At 34.6% G+C, this 16,552-nt stretch overlaps 1 protein-coding gene across 1 annotated transcript; it reads left to right on the top strand.

The window, feature by feature from the left end:
- Positions 1-824: 824 nt before the first annotated feature.
- On the top strand, positions 825-9,665 carry LOC117314805 (protein phosphatase 1 regulatory subunit 7-like). The gene is given in 11 exon segments (XM_033868909.1): positions 825-931; positions 1,282-1,515; positions 1,803-1,847; positions 1,849-1,869; positions 2,719-2,849; positions 3,167-3,329; positions 3,912-4,028; positions 4,387-4,491; positions 5,088-5,174; positions 6,614-6,688; positions 6,690-9,665. Coding segments are annotated over 10 exon segments (1,065 nt in total). The 5' UTR covers positions 825-931; positions 1,282-1,317; the 3' UTR covers positions 6,813-9,665.
- Positions 9,666-16,552: the final 6,887 nt, after the last annotated feature.

The following is a 16,552-nucleotide window of genomic DNA, read 5'->3' as shown; positions in this document are numbered from 1 at the left end:
CTGTGGTCTGAAGCTAGAATGAAATAACACAATAGAATCATGATAACATGGATGAACTGTATTTCCCGCTGTTTCAAGGCGGGAAAATTAAAGAATCCACCGGGACCCCATAAACTATGACGTCTGCATAAATTGTGTAGCCGAGTTCACGGGCCAAGACGAGAACACGGGTTATTTTTACTCTCCCATGGCCAATACCTAGTAAATATCGTCCCCGGTTAGGATCCAAGAGGCATAAAGGTTCGGGTAATTGTTTTGTGATTGATTTCGTATGTATTTGACAACATTCTGTCCAGTAGATGCTCTCATAGGAGAAAACACTGTTCTATTTTCGCCTCTGTAAATAGAGTCGTGTCCCTTTGTTGGTAAACACAATCGAACCTGTCGGATGCTGGACCGATATAGTTTAACCCAAACCCGCCCTCCTCCGTCGACGGGTAGTAAAGATAATTTGTTACAGCAATGGACATCCGTGTTACCATCTCACACATCAAATTCCAGAATATACGCTTTACTATTTACATACAACTTATATAATACAGTGTCAATTACAACCGTCAAAGCTCGACTATGATCGATCGAGAACAAATATTTATCTGTCTCTTATGCAAATATAAGATCATCTTGCCCAGAGACCTATATACTAGTATATAGGTCTCTGTCTTGCCCGACTGCAATTTAGTTACTGGACTCAATCGTGTCATAAAACACGTGTTCTACAGCAGAAAATCACGTGCAGCAAATGTATATATCACGACGTTTGCACCTGTCTAGACAGTGAGTCACTAGCATGTGACTATAATGTCTAAATATAAGTATTTGTCATGCTTTCAAAGTGCTACATTACAGAACAAATCCAACTTTCAACGTATCCAGACGTGCAACTTGAATTGACAACAGAAAATAACTTAAGATTAGATCCAGATTCCCTGTATGTAAAAGTCGAACAATCTAAATTTGTCTTTAATTTCTGAAACACTACCCATATATACCCACAAAAGAAAAAGGCAATATAAGAATCGCCATGTAAAAATAATTGAGAAAGTAAAAGTCTAGCATATGAATTTACATTAATTTTATTAAAGACAAGTGATAATTCAAACCATTGGAGAAATACGAATATAAATTATAATATCAATAAAATAATGTTTACATATTTTATACAATATAATTACAAGTTTCAATGTTGATGTCTTTGAAGTAACTGGTTAAGAATTCCATGAGTATGAAAAGAATATATTGTTTGAGTATTATCTTAACAATTTTATGTTTAATTAACAGTGCTGGTCCAGAATTTGACCTATAGAAGAATATACCATGTCGGACGGAGGAAAAGAAACGGTACCAGGGGAGAAAGGAGTCGGATCCGATGGAGAAGACCAGGATGCAGTAGCCGCTAATCAAGCGAGACTTACTATGGAGAAGTTCCAAAATGTAGAAGGGGTAGAGGTAGTAAAGATGCCTGCACCAGATGAGGATGTTCGTGAGATTGTCATAGTGGATGCAAGTGCTCTGGTAAATAATAAAATTAAGCAAATATATTTTGATAATTTACAATTGGTAATGGATTTATTTGAATAATTATATTATCTCTGAAAACAAGATAAATTATATTGTCTCGGGTAACAGTTTTAAATCATTTAAATTGTGTAAATTATGTACAGAATCTAGCTGTTTTGTAGTACAGTATTATGATAAACCAAGTCTATAAATCCATCAGTGAATATATACTTGCCAATTAATTAGTAGTAAAAAAATTTATTATTGGATATCAAAATTGATATTAAACAATTTTTTTTCAGGATATAGATCTGAATCAGGGGAAAATTGCAAAGATTGAAAATTTAGGAAGCACTGACACAAGTTGAGGTAAACAGTCAATTTTATTGAAAGAACTCAGTCATTGTTATGAAATTATATTTGTATGTAAATGTATCTATTCCAGTAAAAAAAAGTTATAGGAATATATTCTTTTATCACAATGTTATTGATAATAATTTTATGTAAATCACTTTATTGTGGAGATATATCTATCAAATAAACCAGTTGTAGTAATAATGATAATCAATGGAATTTTTGTGTTGGCCGAACCTTTGTATTTTATTGTTATTCCAGTTAAGTAATGGTGTGAGATTTCGAAGAATTTTCCTTTTGATACTCTGCATTATACATTGTGCCTAAGAATAGATTTTGATAATTATTTTCAGACATTGGGCGTAAGATAAATATATATGTTCAGACATTATAGCTACCGCAACACATACATTGATCTTGATAATTATTTTTTGATTTTTTTAGATTGTGTGATGAAGTGATTTATTTTGGTAACTGTTTTCAGACATTGTGCCTATTAGATTAACCCCTACCCCACCTTTTGTTTTTAATATTTTCAAATATTCTAACTAAAACAGACATTTTATCTGATTTTGATAACTATTGTCAGATATTTTGCCTAAGACATACCTTCAGATAAGTATTGTCAGATATTTTGCCTAAGACATACCTTCAGATAAGTATTGTCAGATATTTTGCCTAAGACATACCTTCAGATAAGTACTGTCAGATATTTTGCCTAAGACATACCTTAAGATAGTTATTGTCGGACATTTGCCTCCGGCATACCTTAGCTTACTTTTAGACATGGTGTCCAACACATACATTCAGATAATTATTGTCAGACATTTTGTTTAAGACATACCTTTTGATAATTATTTTTAGACTTTGTGCCTCAGACAAAATTTGATTAAGAAGATTGAGGGTGTATCTACTCTACATCATCTCAAAGAACTTGACTTGTATGATAATCAGCTGGAAGTGATCGAGAATTTGGAGGAGCTGCAGAATCTGGAGTAAGTATAGGATAATCTTAAAATCAATACATGTACTTGGTATAGCTCATATTATCTATAAGCTTTCATGTCATAAGAATTATGAAAAAAGTCTTTTAGAGGGCTCAATTGAAGAAAAAAAAAATGAAAAAACAAAGGGCAGTAACTCTAGCCCAATGATGCTCCAAGTCTCAAGTGAAACACTTCGATATGACAACTAGTGAAGTGATAACATTTTCCAAAATCAAAAATCTTATAAATATCTGTGTAAGACAAAGATGGATAAGAATTAATTTAGTGAGAAGTATTAACAATATTTTCAAAATTTCTTTTTACAGACAGCTGGACTTGTCATTTAACCGTCTAAAGACTATAGAGGGTCTGGACAATCTGATAGCCCTCCAGAAGCTCTACTTTGTACATAACAAAATAGAAAGGATCCAAAACATCGAACATCTTGTACAGCTTCGTATGCTGGAGCTTGGTGCTAACAGGATCAGGGTAAATTTTTGTACAACTTTTGTCTAATTAGCTACTTCTGTTAAAACACTGTGATTGAGTTAGTGTCAACATAAATCAAAGGTCACTTAATGTAAAAAGAAGTTTTTTTTCTCCTGATTTTTGTCCTGATACAGGTTAGTAATGTATTGAGGCTAATCTACTTCCGAATAATCTAGTTCTGAATCATCACTATCATTGTTCATATCAAAGGGTTCTTTAAAAAAGTGCTATGATAGCTTAGTTTGTTAGAGCACCGGCCATGTTACCTCAGGGTGAAGATCCGAGGTGAGTGGTTGACGATTCCTACCTGAATCGCTTTGTGTTTTTCATGAAGATGAAAATTAGGCCAGTCTGTGTTGTAATGGTTGTGTCCTTGGGCAAGACACTTTATCCCTATTTGCTCTGGAAGGCATGCAACAGGCCTCTCGTATGTTGTTTATTGAGGTAGTCAAATTGACCCTGGTTGTTCACTTGGCGATAAACCCAACAAACAAATCTTTTAACAAAAGATTTTATTTCTTATACTATACAGACAATAGAAAATCCATAGTTTGTTAGTTTTAAAATTTCATGTTGGAACAGGTAATTGAAAACCTTGCGCCGCTGACACAGCTGTCAAGTTTGTTTTTAGGGAAAAATAAACTGACAAAAATTGAAGGCTTGGATTCTTTGGTCAACCTGACCTGCCTCAGTCTACAGGTAAGTCTGACCACCTCATAGAATATGATAGGACTATATTAGCTGGGTATGACTAGAGAGAAGACCAATCTGACATAGAACCAATCAAGATCATTCAATGATGGGAACCAGGTCTCTCTGGGATACCTTATTTTTCATTATTGTGGAGAATAGAATAAAATCGCTAACGCAACCCCTATTATTCAAGGTAGCATTTAAGGTAATGTAAACTTATGTATTTAATGAATTTCTGTACTTCCTTTCAATCAGTTACACAGACTCTTCCAGTTTTCCATCTATTGGACAGAAAAACAAATTGTCATTATTACATGTCAAATTCTTTGTTTGTGGGAATATAAGTGTAATTATACTTCGACAGTCTAACAGATTTGTGAAGATTGAAGGATTGGATGCCTTGGTGAACCTGGAGGAACTCTATCTCAGTGACAATGGCATAGAAAGGATAGAAGGCCTTGATCATAATGTAAGTAGGACAACTTCTTTGTAATTCAATGTATGATCAAATCTAGTGTTTGGAATTCACATCCTCAAAGTCCTCCAACAATCGATGATCAATTATTGATCAATTATGCCCAGAAAAAGGAAATTTCTGCAAATCCCATTCATAGAAATTCATTTAAGGTCACAGGTAAATATGCTAAAAACATTTAACCACTTCTTGATAACCAAGAGACCCAGAGACCTGATATTGGGTTTGTAGCATGCTGGGATGAAGGGCTACCAAGTATGTTTAAATAGATGACCTTGACCTAAATTCAAGGTCACAGGGGTTGAATATTCTCAATATCTAAGTGGTCCAAAAACCTGATTATGACCCTTTTGCATGCTGGGATGAAGGAGTACAAAGTTTGTTCAAATGAATGACCTTGGACTTCACTCAAGGTCACAGGGGTTAAATATGCTAAGATCAAAGTCTTAACATCTCAGGTGACTGTTAAGGCCCATTGGCTTTTTTTTTGTTTGACTTTTAGGATTTTGATTTGATTCTCGGGAACCCAGAGCTGAGAGTCACTGCTCCATAAATGTTTAACCAATTTAACAAAAATATTTTATTTTCAGCTACGGTTGAATACATTGGACTTGGCATCAAACAGAATAAAGAGGATTGGAAATGTTTCACACCTTAAAGAGCTACAGGAATTCTGGGTAAATCATATAAAGAGTCTACTAATATTTCATATCTTTTTAATTAGTAAATATTTTAACTTTTAATGTGGTAAAATTTACATTAATGTAATTGATTTAATTATTCAATTATTCAATAAGCAGGTAGATTTGATGGGATGTTTCAACATTGAAATATTCATGTACTTTAGTATGTTACAGCCAGGTAGACATATTAAGATGACAGTGTAATGATGTAATAGTCTTTATTAGTCCCCTACCGGTGAAACCGGGGGGACTATATGTTTTGCCTGCATCCGTCCCTGCGTCCGTCCGGTTAAAGTTTTGGTTCAAGTTTTATAATGGCACACCATTCACTTAATAATGGTATTAGGATGCTGATTCTTTGCATAGAGGTTCTTTGGGTGTGTGGCATTACTTTTGTATGAGTAAAACTGAAAAAATTATTTTCATTTTTTGAAATTTTTGGCATATTATGAACTTAACTTTTTCCTATGTATTCTTCAGGTTAAAGTTTTGATTAAAGTTTTATAATGGCACACCATTCACTTAATAATGGTATAAGGATGCTGATTCTTTGCATAGAGGTTCTTTTGGTGTGTGGCATTACTTTTGTACAGTTAAAAATGGAAAAAATATTTTCTTTTCTTTTTTTGAAATTTTTGCCATATTATGGACTTAACTGTTATTGCTGTATTCTTGATACACTTAATAATGGTATATTAGGATGCTGATTCTTTGCATAGAGGTTCGTTAGGGTGTGTGGCATTAGTTTTGTACAGTTAAAACTGAAAAAATTATTTTCATTCTTTGAAAATTTAGGCATATTATGAACTTAATTTTTTTCTCTGTATTGAATGCTTCACTGATATGAGATTCTTTTGGAATACAATCAGTGTACTACTATGCTGTGCTATGCAGAATCATGTTTATATTTCAATCTAAGACCGTTATTACACATGTCAATTTAAATTAAAATAATTCACTTTAGATTCTTTTACTCTGTATACAGTAGACTTAATACCTAAGGGCAGGAAACATTGTTTATTTAACCCAATAAAGTTGAATTTACACATTGTTTGGAGTGAACTTATTTTCTTAAAATGATCATGTTTCAGTTTTGACTTTTTTAAAATTTGCCTAAAGGTTTAACTTGGGGGCACCGGTAGGGGACATGTATTGGTTTAGCAATACTCACAGAATGCTAAACTCTCTGTGCTCCCTGGTCAAACTCTTACACTTGTGTCTAGATGTCTCTGTCCATGGAACATATCCATGTTAGATTCTATTAATGACAGAATCAGCTGTAAAATGTCTCATTCTACAAATCATGGTCAATCTAGGTCTTAACGTTTATTTATTTATTGAATAAGATTTGTTATGTACATGTAGATATTGTAAGACATCAAATGTTGACAGTGCGTTGAATGATTTTCTCACTATGGATCACAAATTTTCAGTTCAATGACAACAAGATGGAGGACTGGAAAGACCTTGAGGAACTAGCACCAATCAAAATCCTCGAGACAGTCTATCCTTGAGCGCAATCCTCTGTGGATGGACCCAGAGAATGCTGGACATGCTGATCCCAATTACCGACGCAAGGTGAAACTGGCATTACCACAAGTCAGACAAATAGACGCCACTCTGTGCAAGTGACACTAATGGTGTGTGACCTTCATGGACCTATGGAAACCTACCACAGTTTCATCAACTTTCCTTAACAAGAAAATCCTTTAACCAAAATGTTTCCATAGAAAAGTATTACAGAGTTTTAGGAACTTAACGGCTGTTCAAATATTATTCAGTGGGAGACCCCACCACCCATCAAATATCAAAAAAATATTTAGTATAAGGAATACTAGAAAAATATAGCTTTATCCCACAACCTATCAAATCTTAATACCTACCCCTCCCACACACATAAGTCTGGAACAGCCCCCAAAAAATTGTTATTTAAACAAATAATGCTTTCTAATGCATGAACATTAAACAAATAAGTTAATGAATTTCCAATGTTAAGGGGCTCTGATAAAACTGGGGCTGCGTGTGATGGGACAGCATGCTCCAACAATATAAAAACTACATATAGTGTTCAGTTAGTATTAGAATCTAATGAGATGATGTATTTGGAGCAGGCAGACTAGTTGTACTGGTAGGTCTCACTGAATTGAGTAAAGAAATATAGAATTGATAATTTTTGATGCTCACATTCAAATGTGATATTGATTCCTTGCCATGAAATGGGAAGCATGTTAGTATAGTATGATCCACATCTGTTTTGTCTGTCCGTCCACAATTTGAGGTCCAAGAGGAGTTAGGTGTGTCATGCCTCTTGATTTTTTCAGCAACATATCCTTATTCCATAATTTCATTTTTTCCTTGCCACTCATGTAAGGAATAAATTTAACCACATATCTGTATTCCAATTTAAAAATTCCATTTCCAAAGTTCAAGGTCACTACCGGGTATTTAATTGAGAGCTGAGCAATATACAAGTTGTATACTTAAATATTTTAATACAGTCCCAGGTAACCGTCAAGATAATGCCTATATAACCACCAGCTTAAGTGTATATATTTAAAGTTACATTATTAAGTAAATGTTCCATTCATGAGAATATTTGTGGAATTATTTGTTATATTGAATTAAGAGAGAGTATACTAGAATTGTCTGTCAGTAAACAAAATAGTTTTGGATGGAAGTTTAAAGGCTTGTAAATCCTTTAATATTAGTACAAGGGTGTTCATATTTTGTCTTGAGCTCTTACAAATTTCATTCAACATTGCCGAAATGGATTTGTTCAAGTTTTCATATTATCATGTGAAATTTTTAGGGTTACCTGCTTGGTAAATTTTTAGTGCAAATTTGGACAGTTTTACACTTAAATTTTTATTTATTTATTTGCAATGTGTTGCCCTGAAATATTTGTTGGAATGAAAAGCTGAGAATTTTGTTTCTAATAACTGAAAATTTTCTTTTGATTTTTAATTTTGTTATTTTTTAACATACAAACCAGTTGAGGTAGAGGAGTCAGGATAAGAAGAGAACGGGGCATTATCCATTCCTACAACAATTCTAGTTTAGAAACATTGAGACCTGTTCTTGTTTCATGTTGTTGTTATTGTATCAACATTCAATTTTATGTAATATCTGAATGACAAAATATAAATATGTACTATGAATTATGCCTTTAGAAAATTAATTTCTATTCTATATACATGTACAAGAACATTTTTTGAGGTTGATACTGTGGTGCTTGGTTCAACACTCCCTACACGTGGGGGTTCGTGTTTCTCGTAAAGCTGAGAAACACCATTTTTGCTGTCGTGGTTGTGTCCTTGGACAAGACACTTCATTCTAATTGCTCTGGATGCATGTGATAGGCTTCCTGCATGTTAAGTGATGTAGCCACCATCTACTACAAGGAGACCATGCCTCAAATGGCCCTGGCTATTCGCAGGGTAATAAACCCAACAATCGGTTGATGTCAGGTTTTATGGACTCTGAAAAGATATTCCATGCATGTCCTTGATCAACACTTTAGGTTTGGTAAATCCCGGTATCAACAAAAGCTGATGACTGTAATGATTTATTTTCTTGTATGTAATAAATAATAACAATGAAACCACGTCATTCAGATTTTTTTCCGGAAAAAAAAAATTCTGTAGTATATTTATATAATACTAATGCTTGAATCTGCCATATATTAAACATGTTCAGGAAAAGTGCTTTATATATAAAGATATCCTGGTTTGTATGAACCCCAGTTATACAGCAAGTTTTACTGTTGTCCATGGAATTCTGTTGACATAATGCTATTAACTGTTCATAGAAACATTTCCATTTTGTATTTATTTTGTTCAAAGAATATGTTGCTTAGAACCTGTACTGTAACCTATATATATAAATGTCAGTACCGTTATACAACATCATTCCAATGTTAATTCATCTGCCATCTTATAGCTTATTCAGCTTTTATTAAATATTACTTTTTTGCCACACCACTGTAGCTACGCTGTATGAACATGACAATTGTATACCATATTTATCCACTAATAAGCCTTTAGGCCAAGGCACAAGCTTCAACTTAAATATCAAAGAGAACTTATTACAGAAAGGAAATGGTATTTGTTAGCCATTGGTGGGCCTATTACCAGGCACTTGCTTATTGCTGGATAAATATGGTCCTCAAATTATGTTGTCCATTGATCTCATATTAAATACATGTAAACATATTGTATTTGAAATTGAGTTTTGTTGTACATTGTGTGTATAATAATGGAATCCAATATCGCCTGTAGATGTTAGGTGTGGCCGATACTCTTCTGGCTGTAAAATATATTACTATGTAATAAATAATTAATAGCAACATTTGTGTTCAATTAAGATATGCATGTATTGTACATTAAACAAATGTATGTCAAGTAAACAATTTTGATACAAGTTCATGGACTCGCCTCAAGGAATCATGGCTGCTTGCCAAAAAATAAATTCTGCTGTCATAATTTACACACCAGTATATCAGTTTGAATTTAGCTACCAGTAATCAGTTCTAGTTAGCTACCCAGGTCAGATGGGGCACGTTAGGTTCAGTACCTTGCCAGAACAGCCACATTAGGGCTATTTCAGAAAATCATCTTCCCAACAGGAAGACTCCACTAGGTTTGTCAATACAGGAACCAGCAAAATAAGTGTTTAATTAAAATAACCATGTATATACATAATAGTAAGACATTTCCTCTAACACCCGTCATGTACATATAATATTTCTTTATTTCTACATTTCCTCTAACACCCGTCATGTACATATAATATTTCTTTATTTCTACATTTCCTCTAACACCCGTCATGTACATATAATATTTCTTTATTTCTAGAGTATTACAGTATATATTTATTTTATAATATTCCCGGAATGCATCCTTTGTTTTAATAGTAAGTTTAAGCTTTTGGGCAAGTCTCTTCAAAAGCCTACTGTTCATTCAAAACAATTTATGGATCTAACTTGAAGGACGGTATGAATTCTGGCAAGCTACTTCTACTGAAGATATTAGACACTTGTGACCTTAAATGGATAGTAAATCTTTACACAAGAAACGTCATGTACTAAAATTGATTTTCATCTCGTGGATCAAAAGGGGTCAAAGTCGTGCATTTGAACATGTGGTTCCAGCTCTTAAAAGTATTTTACCCTTGGCCTCTTGATTATACTGGACTTTATTTAACAGGTGAACTTAATGCTGTATAAAAATTGCACCATTACTTAAGCCACTGGGTTAGAGATGTGAATAGAATGACAACAGAGGAGCATTTGAAATTTTCATGATTTTATTGTTTTGACCACAGTAGATGATACAATGTTCATATATGTATAACCGAGTGATCCTCTCCTCAATCCCATAAATTTTGTCGTAAATTCAGTCACAAATTTACCATTGATAGCAATTTCTATTTTCAAGTGAGATAACGTAACTACTAGCTGAACTTTTAGTGATTTATAATAATATAAATATTATAAACATTTGTGTGCAATGCTTGTATCTGTATTCTAATAAGTAATCTTTATATACCTGGCACCAGAAACAGGAAAATAACTTCGGGCTATTTCATTAAATATCTACCTGACCCCAGGACTCCACAAAAATCACTTCTATCCATGGTTGGATTGCCTTCCTATTCTATGTTATTTATTAAGTAAATTCTATGGGTGGTACCCCTAAACCAAACCTGGAGTCCTGGGGTGGGGTAGACATTTTACTGGAAAAACCCTTATGGGGAACATGCCATACTTTCATGAATATTTGTTATAACCCAGTTTAGTTAAAATTAATTCAGTATGATCACTCGAGACCTGGTGCACTGACCTATTTAACTCAATAAGGGAATCCTGGGTGGAATAGGGGTATCATTTGCTTTCCACTCAAGCATCTGGTTAGATTCTCAGATCGGTTGTTTGCCCTGAACGACTAATCATACTGTCAATGGGCCGTTAAACAATATGGTAAAATAGATCAAAAGTGACAAGGTATGGGGGGTCACCTGTCCGACCAGGTACTCCAGACTGGTTTCCTCCTACATTAAAACCCTTTATGTGCTTCCCACCAGGCCATCACGAGTGACCAATGCAAGATTATTGCTCGTTTCACCAATGATGTAAAATGAGTTCACATTTATAAGAAAGCCTAGGTAGATTTTCTGAATAACTGCAAAATTTAAGTTTTTGTTTGGTTAAATGAAATTATATTTGTCTTTTATTATTTTGAAACTATTTAGGTGCTGATGATAATAACCATCCACTTGCATCTTTTCAATCTGTGTACCATAACTGACTTATAATAACTTAAATTCATACCCGACAATTGGCAATTTTTAGCATCTAAACAATGATAGAAAATTGTATTTTTTAAATTGTTTATTTGACCAATGATATGAGATTACCTTTATTGGGAGAGTGAATTTACATGTGAGCTCATTGGTATATAGGTTGTGTGTAATGGTAAAGTGGAGTCAATATGGTACCCTGTTAAAATATTGCAAGATTATGTTAAAACAGCTTTAAAGATTATTATAGATTAAGTTATAATGCTGTAAATTCACAATATATAGAACCAATAAAGGAAGAATTTTAAGACATTTCCCCAGGAAATTCTTCCTGAACTAAGACTAGATTTAATGACTTCAGAACTAGGCGAGACTCGAAAACTGCAGAACTAGACGAGACTCGAGAACTGCAGAACTAGACGAGACTCGAAAACTGCAGAACTAGACGAGACTTCAGAACTGCAGAACTAGACGAGACTCGAAAACTGCAGAACTAGACGAGACTCGAAAACTGCAGAACTAGGCGAGACTCGAAAACTGCAGAACTAGACGAGACTTCAGAACTGCAGAACTAGACGAGACTCGAGATCGGAAGGATTCACCCTGCTATTTAACCAGTGGTCAGTCTTTATTTATATTTATGTTAATTTTATTTTAATATACTTCATAAAGTGTGTCACACCTGGTCATGGCACACATCCCTTCAATACTGGCATGTTAAGTAATTTGCATATTTGTATGGACAAACAAACAAACTGGAGATATTACAGTAAAAGACTAATTAACACAGGAGATTCATTGGCAACTTGGTAAGTACAAATTCTACAATGTAGAATTAACACTTTCTCAATAACATACAACTAAGTACCCTCATTTGCGAACAGCACACAACTTTTACATGTAAAACTACAAAAGCACTGAAAAGCAATCACTTGACTGGTCTTTGATACACAAAATGTTTCAACAGTTTAATATTTACAGTTAAATAGCATAATTCTGACCATGTAGTGATAATTGAACTTTCAAATTATGATTTGAAAGTTAATGTACTTGAAAAAGCAACATTTTATACTTGCAAGTAAAAGCTTCTGTGTACAGAAATTTTATAAAATGGCACCATGTAGCTAATAGTGTATCTCCACTAATTCCCATACAGTGTACAGATGTGTTCTATTAATCTGACCAATCGTATCTCCTAGGTTTATTTGACCTTTCCTCCTGACCTTGGCCTTGTAATCAGGTATCACAATGTGAGATACAATACATACGCAAACTGTGATTAAACATTTCGGTACAAGGTTTATTAAATCTTTGTTAAAAGCCTTGACAAGTATTAATTGGCCATGCAGACTTTCATACAAACCTATATAAAGGATCGGGGGATTAATGAATTATAAGCATATACCTATCATACCATAAAAAGGTTTTTTTATTTGTTCTTGTCTTCATTTCACACCCCAAGGTAATTTTGGACATAACAACAAAATTGAAATCGACACTAGTCTAAGTGTAAATAGCCAAACAGTAAATTTATTCTTTGCATAATATGCTTTTTGAATATTTTTGGACATAAAAATCAACACTACCGTAAATAGCCAAACAGAGTAATGTTATAGTCTTTGCTTGTGCCTTTTGACTTGCCTTCATATTACATCCACACTTCCAAGGTATTTTTGGACATAACAGCAAGAATTGATGTCTTAACACAAGTGTAAATAGCCAAACAAGAGCAATGTGGTAGTCTTTGCTTGCGACTTTGAACTGTCGAAAAAAAAAAAAAAAAAAAAAATTGAACAAAATACAATGGACAATGTTTCTGGGGTAGCTTATATGCGTTGAGTGAAATTTAAATGGAGCTAAAAGCTACCAAACAACATTCTGTAATGTTTTCCAAGAGTTCCACAGCAGCAATAATTAGGTATAACTCTTAACATAAAATAGAAAGTATTGACAGTTGATGAAATAAAGTTATTCCTATCACTGCAGTAGTTCAATAACAACACTTCAGGCCATACAGCCATCTAAAACATTAGCACTTTCTGCAAGCACAGATATAATTGCACCTACTATACTTGTGTCTTTTATATACAATCAAAAACATTAGCACATTTTGCGAGCACAGATAGAATTGCACCAATTACTTGTGTCTTTTATACACAATAAGAGACAATATTGAACTTTTAGCAAAGTTGTATGCTCCAAAACACTTCTATGTACATTGTTAACTATCATTTGGAATAATGATGTACATGTACATACAGTACATATACATTGTATTATAAATCCTTTTAAAGCATTTAAGTTAAAAATTCGTGATAGTGTGCAGAGAAAACATTTATTACATACCATGACTGGTATATATATTGTTTGGTATATATATATTTGATTAAAATAATTTGCCATTGGTATTGGTAAATCAATGAAAAAAAACTTTCAACAGTAAATTAATACAGTGTGTGTACAGTTTAAATTTCCCATTGAAGGCAGTCGATAAATAAGCAGGATGAGATAGACTCCAGCATACATTGTGTAGACTTGATTTTAAATGTGCGTCCTCTAGAAACTTTCCACATATGAGAAGTGTGCAGATATGTTTGTATGGAGTTTTATTTTACTACATATTAGATTATTTTAATTACAACACTCATCTTGTCAACACTAGCATTGCATCATTTTAGATTTTAACTTAAAACCAAATGTGACTGAGAACAGCAATGTCTCTTAGGTCAGTTAGGGCGGGGGTGACTGAGAATGGCAATATCTCTTAGGTCAGTTAGGGCGGGGGTGACTGAGAACGGCAATATCTCTTAGTCAGTTAGGGTGGGGGTGACTGAGAATGGCAATATCTCTTAGGTCAGTTAGGGCGGGGGTGACTGAGAACGGCAATATCTCTTAGTTAGGGAGGGGGTGACTGAGAATGGCAATATCTCTTAGGTCAATTAGGGCGGGGGTGACTGAGAACGGCAATATCTCTTAGGTCAGTTAGGGCGGGGTGACTGAGAATGGCAATATCTCTTAGTTCAGTTAGGGCGGGGGTGACTGAGAACAGCAATATCTCTTAGGTCACTTAGGGCGGGGTGACTGAGAATGGTAATATCTCTTGGGTCAGTTAGGGAGGGGGTGACTGGGAATGGCAATATCTCTTAGGTCAGTTAGGGCGGGGGTGACTGAGAACAGCAATATCTCTTAGTTCAGTTAGGGCGGGGATGACTGAGAACGGCAATATCTCTTAGTTCAGTTAGGGCGGGGGTGACTGAGAATGGCAATATCTCTTAGTTCAGTTAGGGCGGGGGTGACTGAGAACGGCAATATCTCTTGGGCCAGTTAGGGAAGGGGTTAATATGAACAGGTCAATCACAAGCCAGAAGTAGGGTTATTAACATAACTACAAAAATAACAGACCTAAGTTATTAACTCTACCATGTATTGAAAACATTACACTACATGCAAGGTTAAATCAGATTGAAGGAATACTTATTGTATGTCACAGTACCCATTATATTAATGCTTTTATTACTCTAAAGTATCTACCAAAAAAAAACAGTAAATAATCTTTAAACACTGTAAATTAAAGTTCCAAAATATAAATAAAAAAAAAAAAAAAACAACATTCACACTGCAATGTTCAAGACCCAAATATGAGTAAAATTCATTCAGATGTTCGGGCCAGTCGATTAAAAGAAATCAGATGACGAATTGCACAAGCTCACCACTCCGTTTGGACCAGGTTAGATACTAATTATCTACCACTCCGTTTGGACCAGGTAAGATACTAATAATCTACCACTCCGTTTGGACCAGGTAAGATACTAATAATCTACCACTCCGTTTGGACCAGGTTAGATACTAATAATCTACCACTCCGTTTGGACCAGGTTAGATACTAATAATCTACCACTCCGTTTGGACCAGGTTAGATACTAATTATCTACCACTCCGTTTGGACCAGGTAAGATACTAATAATCTACCACTCCGTTTGGACCAGGTTAGATACTAATAATCTACCACTCCGTTTGGACCAGGTTAGATACTAATAATCTACCACTCCGTTTGGACCAGGTAAGATACTAATAATCTACCACTCCGTTTGGACCAGGTTAGATACTAATTATCTACCACTCCGTTTGGACCAGGTTAGATACTAATAATCTACCACTCCGTTTGGACCAGGTTAGATACTAATAATCTACCACTCCGTTTGGACCAGGTTAGATACTAATAATCTACCACTCCGTTTGGACCAGGTTAGATACTAATTATCTACCACTCCGTTGGACCAGGTAGATACTAATAATCTACCACTCCGTTTGGACCAGGTTAGATACTAATTATCTACCACTCCGTTTGGACCAGGTTAAGATACTAATATCTACCACTCCGTTTGGACCAGGTTAGATACTAATTATCTACCACTCCGTTTGGACCAGGTTAGATACTAATTATCTACCACTCCGTTTGGACCAGGTAAGATACTAATAATCTACCACTCCGTTTGGACCAGGTTAGATACTAATAATCTACCCACTCCGTTTGGACCAGGTTAGATACTAATAATCTACCACTCCGTTTGGACCAGGTAAGATACTAATAATCTACCACTCCGTTTGGACCAGGTTAGATACTAATAATCTACCACTCCGTTTGGACCAGGTAAGATACTAATAATCTACCACTCCGTTTGGACCAGGTAAGATACTAATTATCTACCACTCCGTTTGGACCAGGTTAGATACTAATTATCTACCACTCCGTTTGGACCAGGTAAGATACTAATAATCTACCACTCCGTTTGGACCAGGTAAGATACTAATTATCTACCACTCCGTTTGGACCAGGTTAGATACTAATAATCTACCACTCCGTTTGGACCAGGTTAGATACTAATAATCTACCACTCCGTTTGGACCAGGTTAGATACTAATAATCTACCACTCCGTTTGGACCAGGTTAGATATTAATACGCTACCACTCCGTTTGGACCAGGTTAGATACTAATAATCTACAACACCAATGATACATATGGGTATCTGTTACTTATACAGAAATAACATTGGTGATGATGGGAAACTTTAAC

This window comes from Pecten maximus, chromosome 16 (assembly GCF_902652985.1).
Source record: "Pecten maximus chromosome 16, xPecMax1.1, whole genome shotgun sequence".
Taxonomy (NCBI): domain Eukaryota; kingdom Metazoa; phylum Mollusca; class Bivalvia; order Pectinida; family Pectinidae; genus Pecten; species Pecten maximus.
This window is presented reverse-complemented; position numbering and strand designations above follow the sequence as displayed.